The following is a 23,107-nucleotide window of genomic DNA, read 5'->3' as shown; positions in this document are numbered from 1 at the left end:
CACTGAACGGTGACTTTTTGCTCAGAGAGGATGGCAGTGAAGAGTGTGGAGCAGAAAATCAAGTGAAGGTGGCAGGGCAGCTCTCTTTAGGCGATTTGTGGTTACGATGATGATTTAGATAGTCTAAGTAGATGTCTTAATAGATTTCTATTCTACTACCTAAAAAGTTGCCCAAATTCTCCATTTTACACTGAATATGTTTGTACCTCAAACTGAAATATTTCATGATGGGATGGGTTGAATTACTATCACTTGTAAAAACATTCCTTTCTATATGCAGTGTATATGGGAATCTGTGGAGTTGCTATTGCCATATCGATATCATTTTGAGAACTAGGAAACAATATTAATCTCTTGGGAAAGCCTTGCCATAGTCTGCTGTTTGAAAATGCAGAATGTCTCAGACAATTTATAGGAAGTGTGGATCTTGAGTATTGTTTTCTCATATAAACTGAAATCCAAATTCTAACCTGTAGAGGGACTCGTTGTTCAGAAAATAACAAGTGCTATAATCTAGCTTCTCAGTTTGTGGGGTTTTTTTGTTTTTCATTATTTGTTTCATTTGATTTTTTTTAGTCTTGGTATGTAGTGTAGGTTGACCTTGAACTCATGATCCTCTTGCTTTTGCTGAGTGCTAGGATTGCAAATGATGGCTCCATGCATTATACAGGTCATTTATTAAAAAAGGAATTGACTTATTCTAAAAATCTGTTTACAGAGACAATGTGACATGGTACATAATAATCAATCAACCTACAGTCTAGCCATGACTATAGTAAACTTCCTGTGAGACCTGCAAAGCTCAATCCATCCACTGAAGTTAGCCAGTTTCCAATCTATGTTAGCATTAGCATTTTATGAGTCTCCCTTACGGTGATGACATAGACTCTTAACTGGGAATTATGATGCACCTTGGGTGCGTCATTTTTTTAAAAAGAAAAAGATAAGCTCAAATATAGACTTCTTCATCTCTAACTGTCCTTTGAGGATGGAGATGTATATCCCCTTATGGGTAAATCTCTTTATAGAATTAGTATAAAGCAGCAAATGTCTCTCTTCTGAACAGATATAAAGCAATCATTGTCATGGCATTAAAATCAGGCAAAAGCAGGTACTAGTTGGATCTGTCTTGAAAACTCACATAAGTGGTAGAACACTCCAGAAAAAAAAGAGGCCTCTCTGGCTCCACTGCAGTACTCTCTCTATGTGTGTGTTATTACTTTCTTGCACATTACCTGTACCTTTATATTTCACTTAGTTTTACTTTCAGTAAAGTTTTACTTTCAACTTTACTTTCTTGGCTTAGTTGATAATGGATGGCTCACATTAGAATACCATGCTTTCTAAAGACTGAAATAATTGTCTTTCTTTTTTAGACTATTCGCCAGAAATTTCCCCTCCTCACCACACGGCGTCTTGGAACAAGAGGGCACTCAAAGTAAGACACACGAGTGAACAATAATTCCTCCCATGTACATGATACTATGAAGTATCTTTATTAGGGAATAGAGCCAGATTAGGATTTTATTGATGAAGCAGATTTGTCAAGAATTTTAAAAGAAAGATTTTTGCAATCTAAAAGGAAGATTATTTTTTTTGCAAAAAAATTATTACAGATGAAATCCAGAACATATTATTCTTTCTGCTGAAATAAAGGAACTTTTTTTTTTTATAATCTTGAAGCTGTTATTTGAAATTGTTTTGAGAAGTGTTACAGAAGGGGAATACACAAGATCCACTACAGTGACTGCACGGCCAGGGCCAGGAGGGAAGAGTTCTGAGTAGAAAGAAGTTGTCCTAGTGATGTTCAGGTTCTTTCTCGAGTTTTCTATCTTAGATAACAATGATCTAGTATCTCCTTCTCTTTCCTTCATAACAAATGACATGTACAAATGACCTCTTTGGGTGACTTTAAGCACAAGATAAGCTACCAACATGTACTGTCGGGGTCCTTCGTCCCCGGTCCCCCTCTACTAGTAGGGGGATGGGGAAAAAACACACCCTGGCCAGGCCAAGCCCCGAGAGGAAGGGGCCCAATGTCCTCCCGCACCCAGCCTTCTTACCCCGGAGCACGAACAGAGACATCACACAGCTTCATCAAGGCAGGAAGATCTCTCTCTTTATTCCCTAAATCTCTCCTCCTTATATTGGGTGAGGGAACCTATCAGTATACAAGATGGACAGGACAAAGAGATCCACATGTTTTATCCCTACTACAAGCCTCAGCAGAAAGTTATTAGACATGGCGTTACTTGGCTCCCAACAATGTACCCCTCTTGGTATCTTTAGTTTTCTTGTCTTTCTTGGCTATCTCTGTCAAATGTCCAGTTACAATTATTTTCTTCTGTTCTGTGTTCTCCTATTTTTCTTGGGTCTACAAGCACAGCCAAGTCTTCTATACTGAAAGACAACTAGACCTGCTCTACTTTCACCTTTGCTCTGCTGTTTTCATCTCTTGGCTATTTCATGACATATTATCTACTAGCTCACTTCCCTTGGTGCTGTTTACCATGGAAAGAAAGCCAATGGATCACTTTTACTATTCTTCCTCTTCTTCGACTCTCACCTCCATTTCCTCCTGCTACTAATGCCCTCCTACATTCAGTACAGAAACTTGCCCTCCGGGTTCTCTATCCCAGCATCACCCAGTTCTTGCACTACTACGCCTGCCTTTTCTACCTTTCCTGGGAGCATGCTGGCGACCCATGATGGCGGTGCTCTGGCAGCCAAGAGTAAGTTTTTGTCCTTAGAGTGTTCCCACCTTGACATTCAAGATCCATTACAACGAAGTCCCAATCCATCTTCCTATCTTATTAAGTACTTCTTGCTTTTTTCAGCATGTAACCCGTGTCCTCATTAAATTCATTTCCCAGGACTCTGCTTCACTCCACTCATCATTCTTTGGCTCGTGCTGGTTTTCCCAGGATATCCTGGGGAAGCCCTGGGCCTACACATGTGTTGAAATCTGATTCATTTCATGGAGTGTCTTGTCAACTTTCGCTTTTGCGTATTTTCTTTCTCTATTCATTTGCTGCAGCCTTCTTGAATCCTCATCGCTTTTATTTTGGACCCATGGAGTGTGAAATTAACTTATCACCTTCCTTAAAGAAATTGCATTTTGAGGATAGAGGCTCTATCTCATCCATTTGGATATCCTGTCTGTCAACTGATACATAGTGGATTTCTGGTTGATATTTATTGAATTGATTTAAACTAATTTAACAATATTATAGCCTGGGAAGGAGAAATAAAATATCAAACTGAAACAGATGAAGTTGGTCCTTTCCTTGTAACCAAGTCAGCTTTAGCTCAAGTCAGCTTTGAGCCAGTTTGGGTTGTTGATATCTACTAGGGTTGATTTCTGCTGAGTTGTGCAAGGAGAGGAGAGATCAGATGGTGTTTGAAGTAGGAAGATAGGGGGCAAGAGGCAAAGCAATGCAGAAAAATCCTCTTGACAAAATCTACAAGAGAGTGGGCAGACAGGCTTCAGAGAAAGTCAATTAATCCTAGAAGGAGCCTTTAGGATTAGGATCAATCATTAACTTTGTGCATTGTGGCACTGTCAGGCCTGAGTACTTAGGTTGATATAGCAACATTTGGTGACTTCTGGCAATTTATTTTATATCCAAAGAGCAATAGGTGTGCCAAGGATAAAGCACTAACAATTTGATTTTTTTTTCCTGCCCTGATGATAGACTAGAGGGTTCGTTTTTTTATTTTGGTAAGGTGACAACTGTAGTTTTGGTGTTTGTAGAGGCAATTCTTATGCAAAAGAAGGATGTTGAAAGATACAGCTAGTAGTAGAGTTTGTATATCTTGGAAGTGATATTTTGACATACTTATTCTTAGCAAGGTAATGCTTTTGTATTTATTTCCAAAATAGAAATATCCTCAGTTTCATTTTAGAAGGCAGTGCATCAAAAGGCAGCACAGAGTAATGGTTAGGAACATGGGATTAGAGTTTGACAAATCTGACTGGGAATCCTATGCTTTCAGAAATGATTGTGTGACACTGGATGGATTGTTCAGTTTTTCATCAGTAAATATATATTTATGAAATTGTTATTTGGGTACAATTGGAAAAATTGTTGTTGGTATTTTGTTAACAATTATGGATCTGGACACATTTATGGGTCTTAGATATAAAAACTGATTAAACCTCAATAATTCATTTAGAGATGTTTGTTTTATATGAAAAAAAAGTTGCAGCACCAATGAACTTTCACTCACTTTCATTTTTTTTTTTTTTTTGCCAGTCCTGGGCTTGAGCTCAGGGCCTGAGCCCTGTCCTTGGACTTTCTCAAGGCTAGCGCTCTACCACTTGAGCCTCAGCACCACTTCCAGCTTTTTTCTATGTATGTGGTACCGGGGAATCGAACCCGGGTCTTCATGCATGCTAGGCAAGCACTTTAACCACTAGGCCAAACTCCCGGTCCCACTCACTTTCATTTTTGTCTTATTTCTCTATATTAGAATAATATCCTCACTTGTAATGGCTGTTTAAGATTCCACAACTAAAGGATATCAGTGTATGTGAATTAATGCACCTTCTATCTGACAAATATAATGTAACTCTTCTATTAATTACAATAAAAATATATGGAAAAAAAGATTCCACAACTTTATATTTTATGAACACTATGTGTGCACAAATATAAATAGAGTAGGTCTGTCTTAGAGAATCAGACAATTATAATTTCACCTATTTTGTTTTCATTGTAATACTTAATATATCCTATGGATACTGTTACTAAATAATGAATTACTTTGCAAGTGAAAACAAACTTTACATAAATTTATTTTTAGTTTGTTGAACTTGTTATCTATATTAACAGTATATCCATGTTTGGATGGTGATTATTTTGCATATAAGTTTTCTGCTTTTTTGTCACATTTTCATAGATTAGAGTATATAAAATTATTTCATTTGGGATCATCAGACAGAATTTAATTTAGCTAACTATTGACTTGTCAGACATTTCTGGATTTTTTAACTGACTTTTGTAAAATTGTCTTTGGCATTCATGGAGCAAAAACATTTTCCAAATTTCACTGTTCATGCAGATATCTAGTTTGAGAGACACTAATGTGAGAAAGAGAAGTTGCCAGAGTCTACACCTTAAAGGAATTTCATGTCTGCTTTGAAGTCTTTGTCTAAATTCTGCCACAACTGGCTTTTACATTGACTTTCCTTCCACCTGTCACCTTGGAGCAGATCTCACTTCCTATCTCTTTGAAAAGGAAAAGATGAAAATGTTCAATGCACAAAACCTCAATGTAGGTGCAGACATTATCCATTATCAGAAAAAAAACACAATAAAAATTGGAACAGTAATTTATTTCCAGTGGCAAATCTGATGTTCCGCCACTGCCAATAGTTATGGGTGAATATGCAGTTGAAAAGGCTCATTTCAAGTGTGCTTTGGGGACAAACTATTTAGTGTGTACATGGCCCTAGTTGCTTAGCAGCCTCTCACCCTCCCTGCCTGTTAAGAAACCCAGAAACTCCAGTGGAAGACTGCAGAGACTAGGCATTAAGACGGAAACTGGCTTCACTTTCATAGTTTCTTTTCTTCTTTTTGATTACTAACACTGCCAAAAGTTTTACATTTAATTTTCCTTTTCTTTCTTTTGACATTAATAGTGTTTTAATTCAGCATGTTGCTTTGGCTTGTCTTACTTGCTTACCATTTGAACCACACTTCAGCCTGGAGTTTTGGTGGCTATCTTGAAGATGGAGTCTTATGGACTTTCCTGCCCAGGCTGGCTTTGTACTGTGATCATTCAGATCCCAATTTCCTGAGTAGATAGGATTATAGGCCTGAGTCACTTGTAGTAGCTTTATATTTAGATTTTTCTTCTTTTGAAAATTTTATTTTAACTAGATGTCCAACAAAGTTTCAGCTCAACCATGTCAATCCGAGTATAATGTATATTGGTCAGTATCACCTCCTACCTCCATTTCTCTAGATTTCTAATAAATGAGAATGAAACAGTATTCTATAGTTACAACATAGCAATTAAATAATTGCTGCATATTTTGTGATTATGGGTTTATTATGTCAGGAATAATTAATGCACTCAATGATGTACAATCCACCCACTGAGGTACTGATGTACAAACACATCATTCTCAAAAAATTTGGAGATGCAACAAGTTATGGAGCTAGGGAGCCAGTTACCCAAAAACCTCACTGTTGGCATGAATTATTAATTACTAGAATTTTACTAATGCCATCTGGGTGGTAGGGAATTTTATCTCTTTCTATGTGTTAAAAAATCCCATATTCCACTCTGGCAAGGTATTCTTGCGAAGTAAGGGAGAATATGGTTGAGCCCACAGTAGATTTCATCCACATGGTAGACTGTTTGATTTGGAGTTACATTTTAATTTCTTGTAGACTTTGATCAACCAAATCTTGATTTTCAGACATGATGGACAAAAGCTATTATCTTATTTATTAGTGGTGATTTAGTGGGTTAATAAAACTGATAGGGCAGCTGCTCTTATCAGAGCAAGTTATTGCAAGCCCGTGAACAGCTTAATCCCATCATTTCCTTATCAGTTATCATTTGTGTAGTGTAAACTAACACCAGGTCTACTAGCTCAGTGGGAACATATGTTTTAAGAATTCTGTATGAGCACTAGCACTGACATGGGAAAAGAACAATAAAATATGGATATAAATTGACTGGCAAGTGAAGAAAAGTATTAGAGTATAAACCTTTGGGTTAAAAAATGCAATCATTTCATTTGTCCCACTGAAATATATTGTGTTTTTATAACATATCCACTTTAAAAGATGGAAACACTCATTAACTATTCTCATTCATTCATCAATTAAAATTATGCCTATCACTTGATGTAAAATAGAAGCCTAGGAGTGGTTGATACTAATGAATTTTGTTAGAAATTAGAAAGGTCCATTGTGACACAAACATTTTCTTAAAGAAATTAGCTAATGAAACCATTAGCTAATGAAACCCAGTGATATTTGGTGTTGAGTATTTAGATTCTGTAGTAAAGTAGATGTGAGATCTATGAAATATTTGGGAATCTTTACTCAGAACAGTCTACAGACCGATATCAAGAATTGATATTTAAATTCATGCAGCTACTTGTTCCATGAGACAAACATCACCTTTACCTAACATGGACCAGCATATGTGCTTGCTATGTTGGATAATATTTCCTGGCAGAGTTCATTTTAGGGAAATCTATTAGCAGCAGAACAGTGCTATAAGATGTTGCAAGGGAGAAGAGAAGTACATGTATACTCTCTATGAACTCTCTCTTTCCAGTTTTATGAGGGTTATCTTTATTGCTAGGAAGACAGAACTGCTCATTCATCCATCTCTCCTTTTTTCTGAAAGCCCCGAAATCATTATTCATGAAATGCCATGCACCTAGTTAGATGGAAAGAAAGATTAAGGGTGTGTGTGTGTGTGTGTGTGTGTGTGTGTGTGTGTGTGTATGTGTGATTATTTCTCTGACTCCAGAAAAACTTGGTATGAAATATGTAAAAATACTACAATATTCTTCCCAAAATAATTTTGCAGAGCATTGAGATGTGAATTGCTAGCACAGCCTTTCTACCTAAATGCACTATTTTATTTTGCTCCTGCCAGTCTTTGGACTTGAACTCAGAACTTGGGCACGGTTCCTGAGCTTTTTCCGTCTAGGCTAGCATTCTACCGCTGGAGCCTCAGCTCCACTTCTGGCTTTTCGGTGGTTAATTGGAGATAAGATCCCTAGGCTGACTTCACATCTCAATCTTTATATCTCAGCTTCCGGAGTAGCTAGTATTATAGGTGTTTGCTACTGATGCGTGATGAGAAATACGTGCATCTTTACCAAAATGTAATATTTAAGTAAGCAATAATATATGAATATCTTAACAAATTATTTTTGTTGTTTTCTTTGTGAGATAGTTTCTCAACTTTTTCATGTTATTCAGTTACTCAGCAAATATTTATTGACTTCCTCTTATAAGGAGATTACTTTCTAGGAGACTTTATTTCTGTAAAGAATGTCAAATACAAAATATCTAGTGTCAGTGATATAAGCTTTAAGGATTTACAATTTTGATCTGTGTTTGCCATAATTCAAGATGTATTAGAGGAGAGAATGTACCAAATACAAACACATTCCAACTGTATTTTACATGAAAATTTCTAATTGTAAGCAAACGAGATGCAAAATTAAATGTATCTTCTGTGCTTCCAGTGTTAAAACTCATTTGATTTAGTAGGTTCTAGAGAGCAACAGGCTTGAGTTTTCACTTTAAATTCATATTTTTTAATTAAAGAATTTATTAACGTTGATTTTTACATCATATTTCAAATGACATGTTTAACAGACAGGTGTTCAAAAAGGGAATCTCTATATAAAATCACTGGCACTTAGTTTTTAGAACTTAATCAGAATTAGGCTAAGGGTTTATATATCATAGATACATATTAATTTATGAAATAAAACAGTATGTCTATAGAGTCATAGATTAAATTCATATTTTAAAATAACCTTTTTTGACTAAACCATGCAATTTCAATGTCAGTTCTGAATTTGAAATACTATTGCACTTGGAGGTTGTGACAGCATGTGATAATGAATATATTTTTTCCTTGAAATAGATTCATTGAAATAGTTCCTTGAAATAGATTCTTTCTTTGAATGATTCCCCCTTCCCACCCCACACATAGAATATCACCTCCTTCAGGTTATAGATACTCTGCAACTACTTGCTCTTCACTACATGATGCAGTCATACTTTTTTTTTTTTGGAAGAGTGTACCCTTAGTAGTTTTCTACCTCCTGGCAGATTTATAAGAATGCATAGACAGGGTCCAGGAGTGTGGCTAGTGGTAAAGTATTTGCCTAGCATGCATGAAGACCCAGGTTCTATTCCTCAGTACCACATAAACAGAAAAAGCCAGAAGTGGTGCTGTGGGTCAAGTGGTAGAATGCTAGCCTTGAGAAAGCTCAAGGACAGTGCCCAGGTCTTGAGTTCATGCCTCAGGACTGACAAAAAAAAAAGCATGCATAGATAGAACACACTGAGCTATATCAGTCTATCTACATTGTGGAGCATTGCTAATGAGAAGAAAATATATTGCATCTCCCACACAGAGCTAAAATAGTTGGCTAAGTCACTTTCCAGGTGTCAAGGTTGTCAGTGTCATTAGTTTGAAAGGGGCTTTAGAGTGCTAGGTAGAAAATATTAATTCTAAATTCAGGTAGGAATATTAAATACTGCTATTTGCAAAGATAACCTTCACAGTAAAAAGAAACAGCACAAGTCATTTCCTAAAGCAGAGGAACAAATCAGTGTAATAAAACTATTCTTAATGCCATGAGTAAGATACCCAATGTCAACTTGGTATTAGTATTAACAGGGCCCTGGAGGGGGTTGCAGTTCAAAAGGAATGCGATGGTTGGGTAGTTGCAAATGTAGGAATAAACTTTGCTTCACTGCTGGTCAGGGTGATTTCTGTTCTACAGTTAGCAAGAAGCTTGCTCAGGAGTCCATGAACTGGGGTATGACTATTTTCAGTATAGTTTCCATGTGTGTTTTATTCATCACTGTACGGACAACAGTCGCAGTGGCCAGGCAAGTGTGTACTCTGACTACTTACTGAACTCCTGTTTATGCCTTCAACTTTCATTTGCCATCTGTGAAAACAATTAGTTTCTTCTCAGTCTCCATGAAATAACTTTGCTTCCATGTTGAAAAAGATTCCAGATAAGAAACAATGAATTAGAACTTGTTATAAGAGATTATTTACTTTCACAACAGTGCTAAATATATGTTGTATTAGCAAATGGTTAATACAGCTATTTGAATGATACAGCCTATCGAACAACAGTAAGCTTTACAAAAGGACATGCAATTACATTACAACAGCTTCTGGTTCTAAGAGGTCTCCTTGTTCTCAAAATCACTTGTTTGTTTCTTTCTGTGGTATGGTGATCAAAGATTAGTCAGGGAAATGTTGGTACTTATTCTAGACTCCACATCTCACTAATTCTTAATATGCAGATCGAATGCTATCTAAATCTACTAAGTTATTTCCCTTATGTGTGTCTCTTTATGTATTGGTTTTAGTAAGATCTTTATGAATTAAGCTTCCTACTTTTAGTTTCTAATTAGTAATATAAATTAGTTTAGCATTTCGATCTTTAAAGCAATTTTTTTTATTTCTTCCATTCCTCTCTTGGTTCCAACCTTTTAAAAAACTTTTTATTGTTGGGGTAATGTATAGAGGGGGTACAGTTATGTTTGTCAGATAGGTGCATTACTTCTCACACATTGATACCCCTTCTCATGTTTTTGTGCCCATTTCCCTCCTCCTATCCCCTTCCAATCATCTTGTTTTCCCCTTCCCTTTCCTATTTCAAATAAACAAATAAATGTATATACAATCTACTAGGTAACAAAGTCAGATGCAGTAACAATATGAGATTAACCAAAGAGCACAAAAAGAGAAGAGAAATAACATAGTACATTAAGAACAACAATCACATAAGATAAAGCTCTTGTTTCCATATCCTAGAGATCCTTTCATTTAGTCTCATCCTATATGCCCTTATGTATCTAGGTTTTGGGCTATTGTAATCCTCTGTTAGGAGAGTCCTAGATGTGTACTAATTATTACAAATGAGGGAAACCATTGAGCCTAAGTTCCTTTGGGTCTGACTTACTTCACCTAATATGATTTTTTCCAAGTCTTTCCATTTCCTTACAAATGGGGCGATGTCATTCTTTCTGATGGCAGCCTAGAATTCCATTGTGTACAAATACCACAACTTGTTGATCCACTCATCTACTGAGGGGCATCTGGGTTGGTTCTATATTTTTGCTATGGTAAATAATGTTTCAGTGAACATTGTTGTGCTAGTGGCTTTAGTATGTCCTTGTTTCTGGATGATTGGGTAAATGCCAAGGAGTGGAATTGCTGGGTCATAAGGGAGCTCTATGTTTAGTCTTTTGAGGAACTGCCATACTGCTTTCCATAGTGGTTGAACAAGTTTGCACTCCCACGAACAGTGTAGTAGTGATCTCTCCTGGCCACATCCCCACCAGCATTTATTGTTATTAGATTTCTTGATCCTGGCCATTCTAACTGGAGTGAGGTGGAATCTCAGAGTTGTATCAATTTGCATTTCTTTTATGGCCAGAGATGTTGAGTATTTCTTCATGTGTCTATAGGCCATTCTTATTTCCTCTTCAGAGAAGTCTGTCTTTAAGTCTTTGGCCTGTCTTTTAATTGGATGGTTATTTCTTTGAAGATTTGTTTTAGAGAGATTCAAATATCTTAGGTGTAGATATATTTTAGATATGAGGCCATTGTCTGTTGTATGGTTAGTGAAGATCTTCTCTATTTAACTTGCTAGGTCTGCCCTTTGCCATATAGAAGCTCTGCAGTTTAATGCAGTCCCATTTGTTCAAACTTTCTTTAATTTGTTGTGTTTCTGGTTTTTTTAAAGAAAGTTTTGACCTGTGCCAAGGAGACCTAGTGTATCTCCTATTCCTTTTTGTAAAGTTTTCAGGGTATCTGCTTTTACCTCAAGGATCAAGGTCTTTGATTCTTTTGGAGTTATTCCTGGTGCAGGGTAACATAGAAGGATCCAACTTCAGTTTTCTACAGGTGCTTAACCAGTTCTGCCAGCATCCCTTGTTGAACAGGCTGTCTTTCTTCCATTCAATTTTTTTGGATCTGATATCAATATCCCAATGTCATTCTTTAAGGAAATAGAAGAAGCAATCCAAAATTCCATAAGGAATAGTAAAGACCCTGTATAGCAAAAACAATTCTTAGCAGAAAGAACAGCACTTGAGAAATATCAATACCAAGCTTTAGACTCTATTACAGAGCTATAGTAACCAAAACAGCTGGCACAAGAACAGGCCTGAAGACCAATGGAATAGAACTGAAGACCCAGAAATCAACCCACAGATCTATGGCCGCTAACTTACTTTTTCCTTTGTATTCTAAGATTTTTTTTTTCTCCTTACTCTCTCAAAGTGGATCAGTTACAATACTCCTCTACTCCAATAAATAGATTATTAGTTTCTGCTGAGGTTAGAACTTGAAAATTCCTTCCCTGCCTGCCACAGTCATAAGTGACATTCATTAACCGTGGTCATTCCATATTACTGTTTCAGTGGGAGGCCGCAGTCCATTGGAAGCCCTCAACTTCTCTTTATTTTGTTCTTTTCCCCATCTTTGAGGCATGCAGATGGAAAAGACAGACAGTGGGCAGTGGTCCTTCCCAGGAAATATCATCCAGGGTCACGGTCCTTATTGTCCTTTAGTTCCACATTAGTCTCCTCTTTTCCTTCAGAGACCTCTTCATTAACATGGAGCTCATTCCTTTCCTTGCCCTAGGTATCATTACTATGGGATTGGCATCAAAGAGAGCAGTGCGTATTACCACTCCGTGTATTCTGGAAAGGGCCTGACAAGGTAGAGTTGCTCCATATTCAAGACACGTTCTCTACATTTCTTTTAATATGCATGCTATCTATTGAACAAAATGACTCCCTAATTTTTTCTCTCAAAATGCTTTCCTCTAATCATCTAGCTTGAACTTTGTGTGAGCATTTGTAACAATATAGTCCTGTTTTCTTAGTAAAAATTATGATTTGTGATAATAATGGAAAATCAGTGGTAAATCAAGTGTCTTAGAGAATTGAAGGGAAATCACAGTTTGTTGTTGTTGTTGGTGGTGGTGGTGTGTGTGCTGGTCCTGGGTATGGTTCCTAAGCTTTTGTGCTTAACCACTTGACTCACAACACCCACTTCTAGTTTTTGGTTGTTAATTGAGTCTCTACATTTTCCTGCCTGGGCTGTCTTTAAACCTCCATCCTCAGATCTCAGTCTCCTGAGTTGCAAGTATTACAGGTGTGAGCCACCTGTGCCCACTGAAATCTCACTGTTAAATGAATATTTGCTCATAAAACTAGATCGAATTTTTAGGTTCAATCCAATAAAACAAAATCCAAAAAATGTACTTTTTTTTTGTTTTTTGTCAGTCCTGGGCTTGAGCTCAGGGCCTGAGCACTGTCCTTGGACTTTCTCAAGGCTAGAGCTCTACCACCTGAGCCTCAGCACCATTTCTGGCTTTTTTCTATGTATGTGGTACCGAGGAATCGAACCCGGGTCTTCATGCATGCAAGGCAAGCACTTTAACCACTAGGCCAAACTCCCGGCCCCAAATGTACTTTTTTTAATAAGAGGCAATTTGTCTTAAAGGTTTGTGTGTGAACTATAGCCTTACCAAGATGTGTGAATATTATTCTATCTTAGTAAGATGAGGCTAATTTACCTATTTCAGTCTCTGCCAGAAAAATCATAAATGAATATAAAAATCACACTGCTTTAAACTTCCATTAACTATCAGGCATATATTACTAGATGAAGTGATATACAATAAAACAAGTGATAATATATAATTATTTAAAAAGAAACTCAGAATAGTTTAAGCTGCATTTGAGATTGCCTTTGGTATGATTACTGCAAGTTACTCCAGTCTCTTGAAAGAACAAATTATTTTTACAAGTAATGTATTTTATGGAAAAAAGTCATCATAATGGCAGATTGCTAGGCACTGACTACTACAAAATGCAAATGAAGATTAGAATACACACAAAATTTTAAGAGGCCCTTTGTTTGCCTCAGTTTTTACCTGATTTTTATAAATATTGCTCATTTTATTTCCTACATGGCTTCTATGTGCTTTTAGAAAGTTGACAAATGTGCATGCATTCTTTTGAAAATTTAAATACTTTTTCCAATTTATTTCACTAACCATGTATATCAAGTTCCTACTGTTTCTGGTCTTATGCATTTCCTTGAATGCTATAATTGTAATTTCTTTTTGAACTAATAAAAATGTACTGATTTTTAAGGTTTTCTGGGAGCAAGCTAAAAAATGAGGTAAGAAAAAAATTTCATCTTTTCTTTATTTTTATTGCATTATGTCTTATAAACTCAGCCACACTTGTCAATTATCCCCATAGGTAAATACAGAAAAAATGTTAATTTATCAGGAGCTTCTTGAAAAAAATGGAGAACTTCAGATCCATTTAAGTCAGGCTATGGGCAATGAATGCATATTTACATAGAACTACTGGACAACTTCAAATCAGTCTAGAAGAAAGAAATTTTCAGTGATCTTTACCTAATATCAGATACTTAGGAGATTTTAAAAAAGAAGCAGGAGTAGGAGAAAGGAGGGGGGGAGGAGGAGGAGTAAGAGGAGGAAAAGGAGAAGCAGAAGAAGAGGAGGAGTAGGAAGAATAATTATAAGAGGAGGAGACAATTATTGGTCCTCAAACAAAACAACAAAGCCTAAATTTATGATACTGAAATAATTTGTATTTGGACAATTTTAAAGGCCTATTTAAAAAAATTATAATCATCAAAGAGCTCCAATGTTATGATAAGCTATCATTTACTACCTTGTATATGTGGTCATGTATGTCTGGATACACACACACACACACACACACACGCACACACACACACACACACACACACACACACATACACAATCTTTCCCTCTTGGCTTTCTCACCAACCTCTCCTTAAAGAACAGATCAGCAAACTGTCTTTATCTAAATGAGTTAGACTACCATTAGTGACTGCATGGCTAATTAGGCACATGATAAGGCCACATTATGTTCTACTTAACAAATCATTAAAACAAGGTGCCACAGAAGTAAGGGCACATTACAATGGGTTGCATGGTAAATTTGAACTAGAGGTAAAGTGTAACTCCATTTCAGTTGGCTGAAATGACTCAAGCATATTATCTTAAGAAATAATAAAAGCCTCCAACATTTTGAAATAACCAATTTCTTTCCAGTAATGGTTATTTACATAGTAAACTCCCCCAGATTGCTCTTATTATCAATGAAATAATAGCTTTTTATTAAAATAAACAATTGTGAGAGTGTAAACATATTGATTTAGAAATACATTTTGGTTCACTCAAGATTAGGTCAGTAGAGATTTTTAAGTGAGTCTTTCAGTGTTTATTCTCCCAGTTAGATGAGGCTGCAAATATTAGTGAGCCATCAGCTTATGTGCCAAGAGCGCAGCAAGTTTTGCTTCATTAAGTTAAACACACACACACACATACACACACACACACACACACACACTTCTCAAGTATACTTTTCCTTCTTACAGAACCTCACTACAAATTCAGTTATACATTAATCAAGTTTAAATAAAATATTCTTGATAAATGAGGGGTGCTCTGCACATCTATAAATCCAACACTGTGGTGGCAAAGGCAAAAAGTTGGCAGTATATAATCTAAATGTTGAAATAGAAAAAAATAATTATATCAATTCCAGGACTTTGATGGCACCAAATATTTTTCATTTATTAAGAGTATCTTTCAATATTATGACAACTATTACCTAGGAAAAATGGGACATAAAAGCAAATAAAAATATAGATGTGCTCAATTATGTGGTGGGAAATGTCACATGTCGTATGTGAATCACAGAGATTATCTGTAATACATCATGCAATACGGTGGCCACTAGTCAGGTGAGGCCTTTAATTAAATAAAATTAAAAATTGAAATTTGTTGTCGTGGCCAGACAGCAGTTCCCATATTGTCCAGTAAAGGTAACATTTCTATTGCAGATTGTTTTAGAGAGTGTGTGAAGAATGCATCTCACAATGCACATGTGCTCAAAAAAGTGCAAATCAATAAAAACGCAGCCCACTAGAAACATGTATGTTTATATTTGCTATAGAAAAGTATATCAATGGATAATTCAATGAGCAAAAAAAGAATGACTAGTATATCATTTATCGAATCAGCTCTGGATGGCTGAAGTTCATAAAGATGCTCAGTAAATAGAATACAATGTTAAAATGTCAGTTAAAATGCGCTCAATATAGAACATTAATTAGAGAAATAAAATGTATTTATTTATTTTTAAGACAGTTAATGGATTTCCTGATGAAAGAAAACTTTTCTATCTGGTGAATTTTCCAGTGTGCCCCAAATTTTGTTTTTATTAATCAGTTGGACGAATGAAGTTTCCATTATTTCTCAGAGCATAAGTCCTTTTATTTCATACATTGCCACCAGAAAATTCCCCTGACAGCCAGTTTCCTTCTCCATAACATGAACCACTCATGGCACACTGAATGACTTTGAACGAAGATCAATATCAAATTCTCCCTCCTTGGGATATGCTTTTCAAATATTTGTAGTTTCTTATCATGCTATCCTTTGTCATCACTTAACCAAACTGTACTGCCTAACTCCTTTAATCTTTCCTTATAAATCTGCCCCTCTTACTTTCTACGGACTTCTTATCTCTTCTTAGAAATAGGAATATTCGTATTTCACCTTGGACTGTTAAAGTTATGAACTGAGAAACAAAATAAAGTAAATTAACAGCAAAACAGAAACAAATGATAAAACAAAAGCTAGACTTTTGAGATTAGCTTATAATACAGTTTCAATAGAAAACATATTAGAAAGCTCAAAGACAGTGTCCAGGCCAACTTCAAGCCCCAAGATTGGCAAAACAAAACAAAAGACTCAGAAACAATTTTACTTCTTCTAATTTCCTTTTTAGCCATAGGGCTAAGACTTCTAGTACCATATACTTCTAGTTTAGAGATGGACATTCTTGCTTTGTTCTTGATCTTAAAGGAAAATTTCTGTTTTTTGTAAATTCCAAAGGCCCTTTAATTTCCCTCTGTGGGAAGCACAGTTTTTATGTAGTTTCTAATTTTTTTTTCCAGTCCTGGGCTTGAGCTCAGGGCCTGAGCACTGTCCTTTGGTTTTCTCAAGGCTAGAGCTCTACCACTTGAGCCTCAGCACCACTTCTGGCTTTTTTCTATGTATGTGGTACCGAGGAATTGAACCCGGGTGTTCATGCATGCTAGGCAAGCACTTTAACCACTAGGCCAAACTCCTGGCCAGTTTCTAAATGTTTTTAAAAGATTTTATTAACAATGATTTTTTTTGTCAGTCCTGAGCTTGAGCTCAGGGCTTGAGCACTGTCCTTGGACTTTCTCAAGCCTAGAGCTCTACCACTTGAGTCACAGTATCACTTTTGGCTTTTTTTATGTATGTGGTACTGAGGAATCGAAGCCGGGTCTTCTTGCATGCTAGGCAAGCACTCTACCACTAGGCCAAACTCCTGGCCCTTAACAGTGATTTTTACTTCATATTTCAAATGTCATGTTTAACAAACAAGTATTCAGGAAGGGAATCTCTATATACAATCACTGGCACTTAGATTTTAGAACATAATTAAAATTAAACTGAGGGTTTGTATGACATAGATACATATTAATATATGTAATAAAACATTATGTCTATAGAGTATATAGCCCATCAAAGGTTTTTATGTCTGTGTAGTTATGGTTATATCTCCAAGATCATGTCCATAACCTTGGGTACTCAAATATTGAGTCATTGCTCTTGTACTGTTTGGATCTAATATCCACATGTTAAGGATACCATGCACCTTTTGTTCCTTTGGTCTTGACTTTATCTCACTCAACATGATTCGCTCTAGTTCCATCCACTTCCCAGGGAATGCCATTATTTTATCTTGTCTGTTGGCTATGTAGAATTCCATTGTATATATAGACCACATTTTCTGTATCCATTCATCTGCAGTAGGGCATCTGGATTGTTTCCATCACCTGGCTATTGTGAATAGTGCAGAGATGAACATAGCTGAGCAGGTGTCCTTATCATAATCTGGGTTATGATGTTCAGGATAGATACCCAGGAGAGGTATGGCAGGATTGTAGAGAAGGTCTATTTTCAGTTCTTTTTTTTTTTTTTTTTTTTTTTGCCAGTCCTGGGCTTGAGCTCAGGGCCTGAGCACTGTCCTTGGACTCTCTCAAGGCTAGAGCTCTACCACTTGAGCCTTAGCACCACTTCTGGCCTTTTTTCTATGTATGTGGTATCAAGGAATCGAACCCGGGTCTTCGTGCATGCTAGGCAAGCACTCTACCACTAGGCCAAACTCCCAGCCCATATTTTCAGTTCTTTAAGAAGCCTCCACACTGCCCTCCAGAGTGGCCAAACTAGTTTGCATTCCCACCAGCAGTGCAGTAGGGTTCTTTAGAGGAAAAGTTTTGACAGGAATGGCGGCTTTCCTGCGCTTATTTATATGCTGTTTCTAGGTCAAGGTAGTTTCTATTCATAAAAATTTCTCCTTGATGTTTTTATTATGAAAAAATATGGGAACTTACTGACTGCCTTTTCAATGGACAACTGATCAGTTGTAGTCTTTATATGTTTTATTTACTCTTTATTCTGTTAAAGTGGTATACTATATTAATGGGTATTAATGTATTGAACTATCTTTGCATTTGGAAATGACATATATATGCACATGTTATGTACAGTCTATTATTCTGTTGGATTTGGTTTGCTAACAATTTGATATTTTATGAAATATTGTTCCATTGTTTTCTTGTGAATTTTTTTTTATTGGAGGGACTGGCATTGGTAGCAGGGTAATGACAGTTTGATATCAGGTCTCAGTTTCAAATTCTTCCTTTCTCATTAGTTTTGTGGAAAATTTTTGTGTTCATATCCTATTATTATTATCACCATCATTATTTTATGTGCAGATTACGCTATGCGAACAGATATGGCATCTGGCTTTTTTTTTTGGTCTTGGCTTATCTCATAAAGCATGATGACTAAAACCTTTCTTTAAAAAAATAGGTTTTCTTTTAGTGTAAGGGTGATGTCAGAAGGGTTACAGTTACATAACTAAGGTTGAACATTATTGCTTTCTCCCTTGTTTTCTCTCACCCCCCCCCCCACTCCTCCTTTCCAAGTTGTATGTTGGAAATGAACTTGACCTTTATTTTCCTATATGCTTTTTTTTTTTTTTTGGCAGTCCTGGGCTTGAGCTCAGGGCTCTGAGCACTATCCTTGGACTTTCTCAAGGCTAGAGCTCTACCACTTGAGCTTCAGCACCACTTCCGGCTTTTTTCTATGTGTGTGGTACCGAGGAATCGAACCCGGGTCTTCATGCATGCTAGGCAAACAGTTTAACCACTAGGCCAAACTCCCGGCCCTCCTATATGCTTTGAAATGTGGTCAAATAGCTTTTCATTTCTGTAGGACTAACCTCCAACATTTCTCCAGGGATTAGCCTAGGGAACTAATACACTCCCCTTCTGCTTTCTGAGAATGTCTTAATTTCTCCTTCAGGCACTGTATATATTTAAGGTATATAAAACGTTATAAGATAGACATATAGAGTGAGGAGATTGCTATAATGGAATACATTAGCATGTTCCACTTGTGGAAAGAGCAGCTGTGATCTCATTTTTGCAAAATCTGGAATATGCTGTCATTTTCTATAGTGCTAGTATTGGAGATTCAGTCTTCTGACATGCTCAACGTGCATTTTGATACTGTATATTATTTGACCTAAATTTTCCCATTTCCTCCTCCAGAACTTTCATAATCACTGTTTTATTCTTTATTCTCTATATAGGGCCTCTTTTAGAGCTCACATAGAAGTGAGATCAGGAAATATTTTTCTCTGTGCTTATTTCACTCAGTAGGATTTTTCTGGCTTCACACATGTAGAATTACCATCTCATAAAGGTACCTATACTTCCATATAAATTTATTTATTATTTATGTATAAATGTATATACACTTATATATTTATCATTATTTGTTATATAAATAAATTTGCATATAAGTAAATTTATACTTATACTTCCAAGGTATAGTTTAAGTATATGGATGATGAGATAAAGAAATTATATATATATGTATATATATACATTCCATATATGATGGAATCAAATTTTGCTATATTCCATTGAATTTAATTGAAGTAAATTATATTATATCATGTTTATATTCCACTATGGAATGAAATTGAATTATATTTAGATTTCATATACAATGGAATATAATCCAATCTTTTTTTTTAATGGAAGTTTCCCTTTGATTTGGAATATCAATCCATTGCCATCTGGCTTTGAAAGTTTCTAAAGAAAAACTTGTTGTTGCAGTTATTGAGGATAATTTGTAAGTGATAAGCCACGTCTCTTGTTTTTCAGGATTCTTTGACAGCTGGATGAGGCAGTTCATGCCTGTAATCCTAGCTATTAAAGGTTGAAATAAATAGAATTAGGGTTCAAGGTCAGCTGAGGCAAAAACCAAAAACAAAACACCTGTGTAACTAATTCAAAACCTGAGTAGGTTCCTGTACTCAGGGTATTTGAGAATTACAAATGTAAGGATTTAATGTCTAGACCAGTCCATGAAAGACCTTCTTTAAAAAAGAATTAAAGCCAAAAGGGCTGAACATTGTAGCTCAAATGGTAGAGTGCCTGCGTAGCGGTATAAGAAACTGAGTTCAAACCCCTGTGATTCTTTCTACAGTTTAATTATAGTATGTCTTCATGTCAGTCTCTCTGAGTTCATGTTCTCTGGAGTTAATTGTGCTTTCTGAGTGTTTGTATTTATTTCTTTCATCAGTCTTTGGAAGGGAAGTTTACTGTAATTTTTTCAAATCATCTCCCTCTCCTCTCTCAAGTCTCCATTTCTTCTTCTGAGCTTTCTTTCTGAGCTACTTTCGTAGCTTGCATGTTGGTTAGTCTAATGCTGTTCCACAAGGTCCATAGGTTCTCTTTATCTTTCTTTGATTTTTTTTCATTTCATTTCTGACTCCATAAATTCATTTTCTTTTTTTTTTATTTCAGGTTCACTGATTCTTTCTTCTGCCTGATCAAATCTGCCTTCACAGACTTCTAATTTATAAAAATCCTAAAATTAACAAAAAAAGGAATTCTAGAAATAAAAACTGGTGCTTTCAATGCCACCAGAAATACCACCAATCATATTGTGAAGTAGGAAGCCATTTTTATCTGCTAATTGGCAATGCCAATTTTATTATGTAAGAATAGAGTTATCTGCCATGCTCAGTAGTGCATGCCTATAATCCTAGCTATTCAGGAGCATGAGATCTGAGGATCAAGGTTCAAAGCCAGCCCTGGCAACATGAAGCTGAGAGACTCTTATCTCCACTTAATTACTAGAAAACGGGAAGTAGGGCAGTGGCTCAAGGGTAGGGCGGGAGCCTTGAGCTGAAGAGCTCAGGGACAGCACCCAGGAGTTCAAGTCCCATGACCACTCCTCCCCCCCCAAAAAGAATAGTATTATCCATTCCATTCTTTTACCTTTCCCTATGCTACTATTACAATGTTATTTAGTAAATACTTATATCTTCACATAGTCTTTATCTTTGTAGCAATATATACATCTTGGATTCATCTTGTTAAATTTCAAACAGAAAAGACTGTTGGGCTGGGATTTTTGTTGGGATTACATTTGAAAAAAGATGAATAATTTATAATTGACAATTTTTTCAAAACCCAATCTTATATTACAATAATATAATATATTCTCTATATGATATTATATATTCTATACTTATATAGAATATATAATCTATTATAATAATATAATATGTAGGGTTGTGAGTGTGGCCTAGTGGTCGAGTGCTTGCCTACCATGCACAGGACTCTGGATTTGATTCCTCAATACCACAGTAAAAGCCAGAAGTGGTGCTGTGGCTCAAGTGGTAGAGCACTAGCCTTGAGAAAGCCCAAGGACAGGGCCCAGTCTCTGAGTTCAAGCCCTAGGACAGGTAAAAATAAAAATATATACATAATATGTAACATCTTTTTTTTTTTGCCAGTCATGGGACATGAACCCAGGGCCTGAGCCTGTCCTTGGACTTTTCTCAAGGTTAGAGCTTCTACCACTTGAGCCACAGCACCACTTCCAGCTTTTTCTATGTATGTGGTACTGAGGACTTGAACCCAGGCCTTCATGCATGCTAGGCAAGCACTTTACCACTAGGCCAAACTCCTGGCCCATGTAACATCTTTTAAAGAAAACTTTAGTCATAATTTTTACTTATTTAGACTAATATAGTCTAGTATTTGTTGTCAGCATCTTTTGTTTTTGTTTTGTTTGTTTTTTGTTTTGTTTTGTTTTTGTTTGGAGACAATAATCTCACAAACCTTTCTGTCTGGTTTGGCTTTGGAATGTCATCCTAAGATCTTAGCCTCTCCAGTAGCTAGTGTGACAGAGTCAATCCACCAGCACCTAAGCACAGCAGTGGTGGCTCATACTCTTTGATTATATAAATCACACCCCTTGATTAAATAATCCCTTGAAGATATAAATTCAATTGACATTGAAATTATCTTGTACCCAGTAAATTTACTAAAATATTTAATTGCCATAACTTTAAAATCCTGATATAATGTTGAGCACAAGAGGAAAGCAGCTTACTTTATCCTGGTAGTTATGTACAAGGGAATTTTTGTGGTATTTTGCCATTTAGTGAGAAACATGTGGTTTTAGTCATACATAATTTGTATATTGAGTTTCTTTTTATAACCAAGTAAGTTTTTTTTTTTAATGAGAAGAAAGACAGAGATGGAGAGACAGAGTTGGGGAGAGAGAGACTAATGAATGTCCTTTGGATATGGGAGAGAAATGCTTTTTTTTCTACATGGCGATGGTTATTCAATAAATAGCATTCTCTACCTTTGTTGTTTTGTGATGATTTTCACCCTTATACTTCTGGATCATTCTTATGCCCTGCTGGATTTCTTTTGCTGATATTTTCTTTGAAACTATTATAAGCATAGTGATGAGTTGAGACTGGCCTACAGTTTTCTTTTATTTTCTATCCCTGTCTATTTATACATATTGTCACATTGCTTAGGAAATGTTCCTTTTCTTTGGTATTAGGAAACAAAAAAATCTTCTAGGCTTGAATTTACCTGTCACTTGAATGCATGATAACACCTGCCAAATCTTGTAGGGTTTTCCCAACAGATTTTTTGCATTTCGTATATTTTCCAATACTATTTCCTTGCTAGCAATATAACTACTATTTTATTCCTAACTTGAATTTTACATTATATGTGTGTGTGTTCATATAGCCATTTTTAACATTTAACTTAAATTTTCCATGATGACATATACATTGTTATTTTTGTTTACTTTCCTATCTCATCAATTACTTCTTGAAAAAATAAACCGCTG

The 23,107-nt window shown here is 36.0% G+C and overlaps 1 protein-coding gene across 2 annotated transcripts in view; it reads left to right on the top strand.

The window, feature by feature from the left end:
• Positions 1–23,107, top strand: part of Rfx6 (regulatory factor X6) — a 49,500-nt gene that overhangs the window by 5,375 nt on the left and 21,018 nt on the right. For both annotated transcript variants that reach the window (XM_090337676.1, XM_090337675.1), the window contains exons 4-6: positions 1,377–1,438; positions 12,391–12,468; positions 13,914–13,941. In XM_090337676.1, coding sequence (XP_090193802.1) covers positions 1,377–1,438; positions 12,391–12,468; positions 13,914–13,941 — 168 coding nt within the window. The remainder of the gene's footprint in view (positions 1–1,376; positions 1,439–12,390; positions 12,469–13,913; positions 13,942–23,107) is intronic.

Source organism: Megascapheus bottae, chromosome 8 (assembly GCF_031878675.1).
Source record: "Megascapheus bottae isolate mThoBot1 chromosome 8, mThoBot2.hap1, whole genome shotgun sequence".
In the NCBI taxonomy this organism is placed as follows: domain Eukaryota; kingdom Metazoa; phylum Chordata; class Mammalia; order Rodentia; family Geomyidae; genus Megascapheus; species Megascapheus bottae.
The sequence above is the reverse complement of the archived record's forward strand: the minus strand, read 5'-3'. Positions and strand labels throughout refer to the sequence as shown.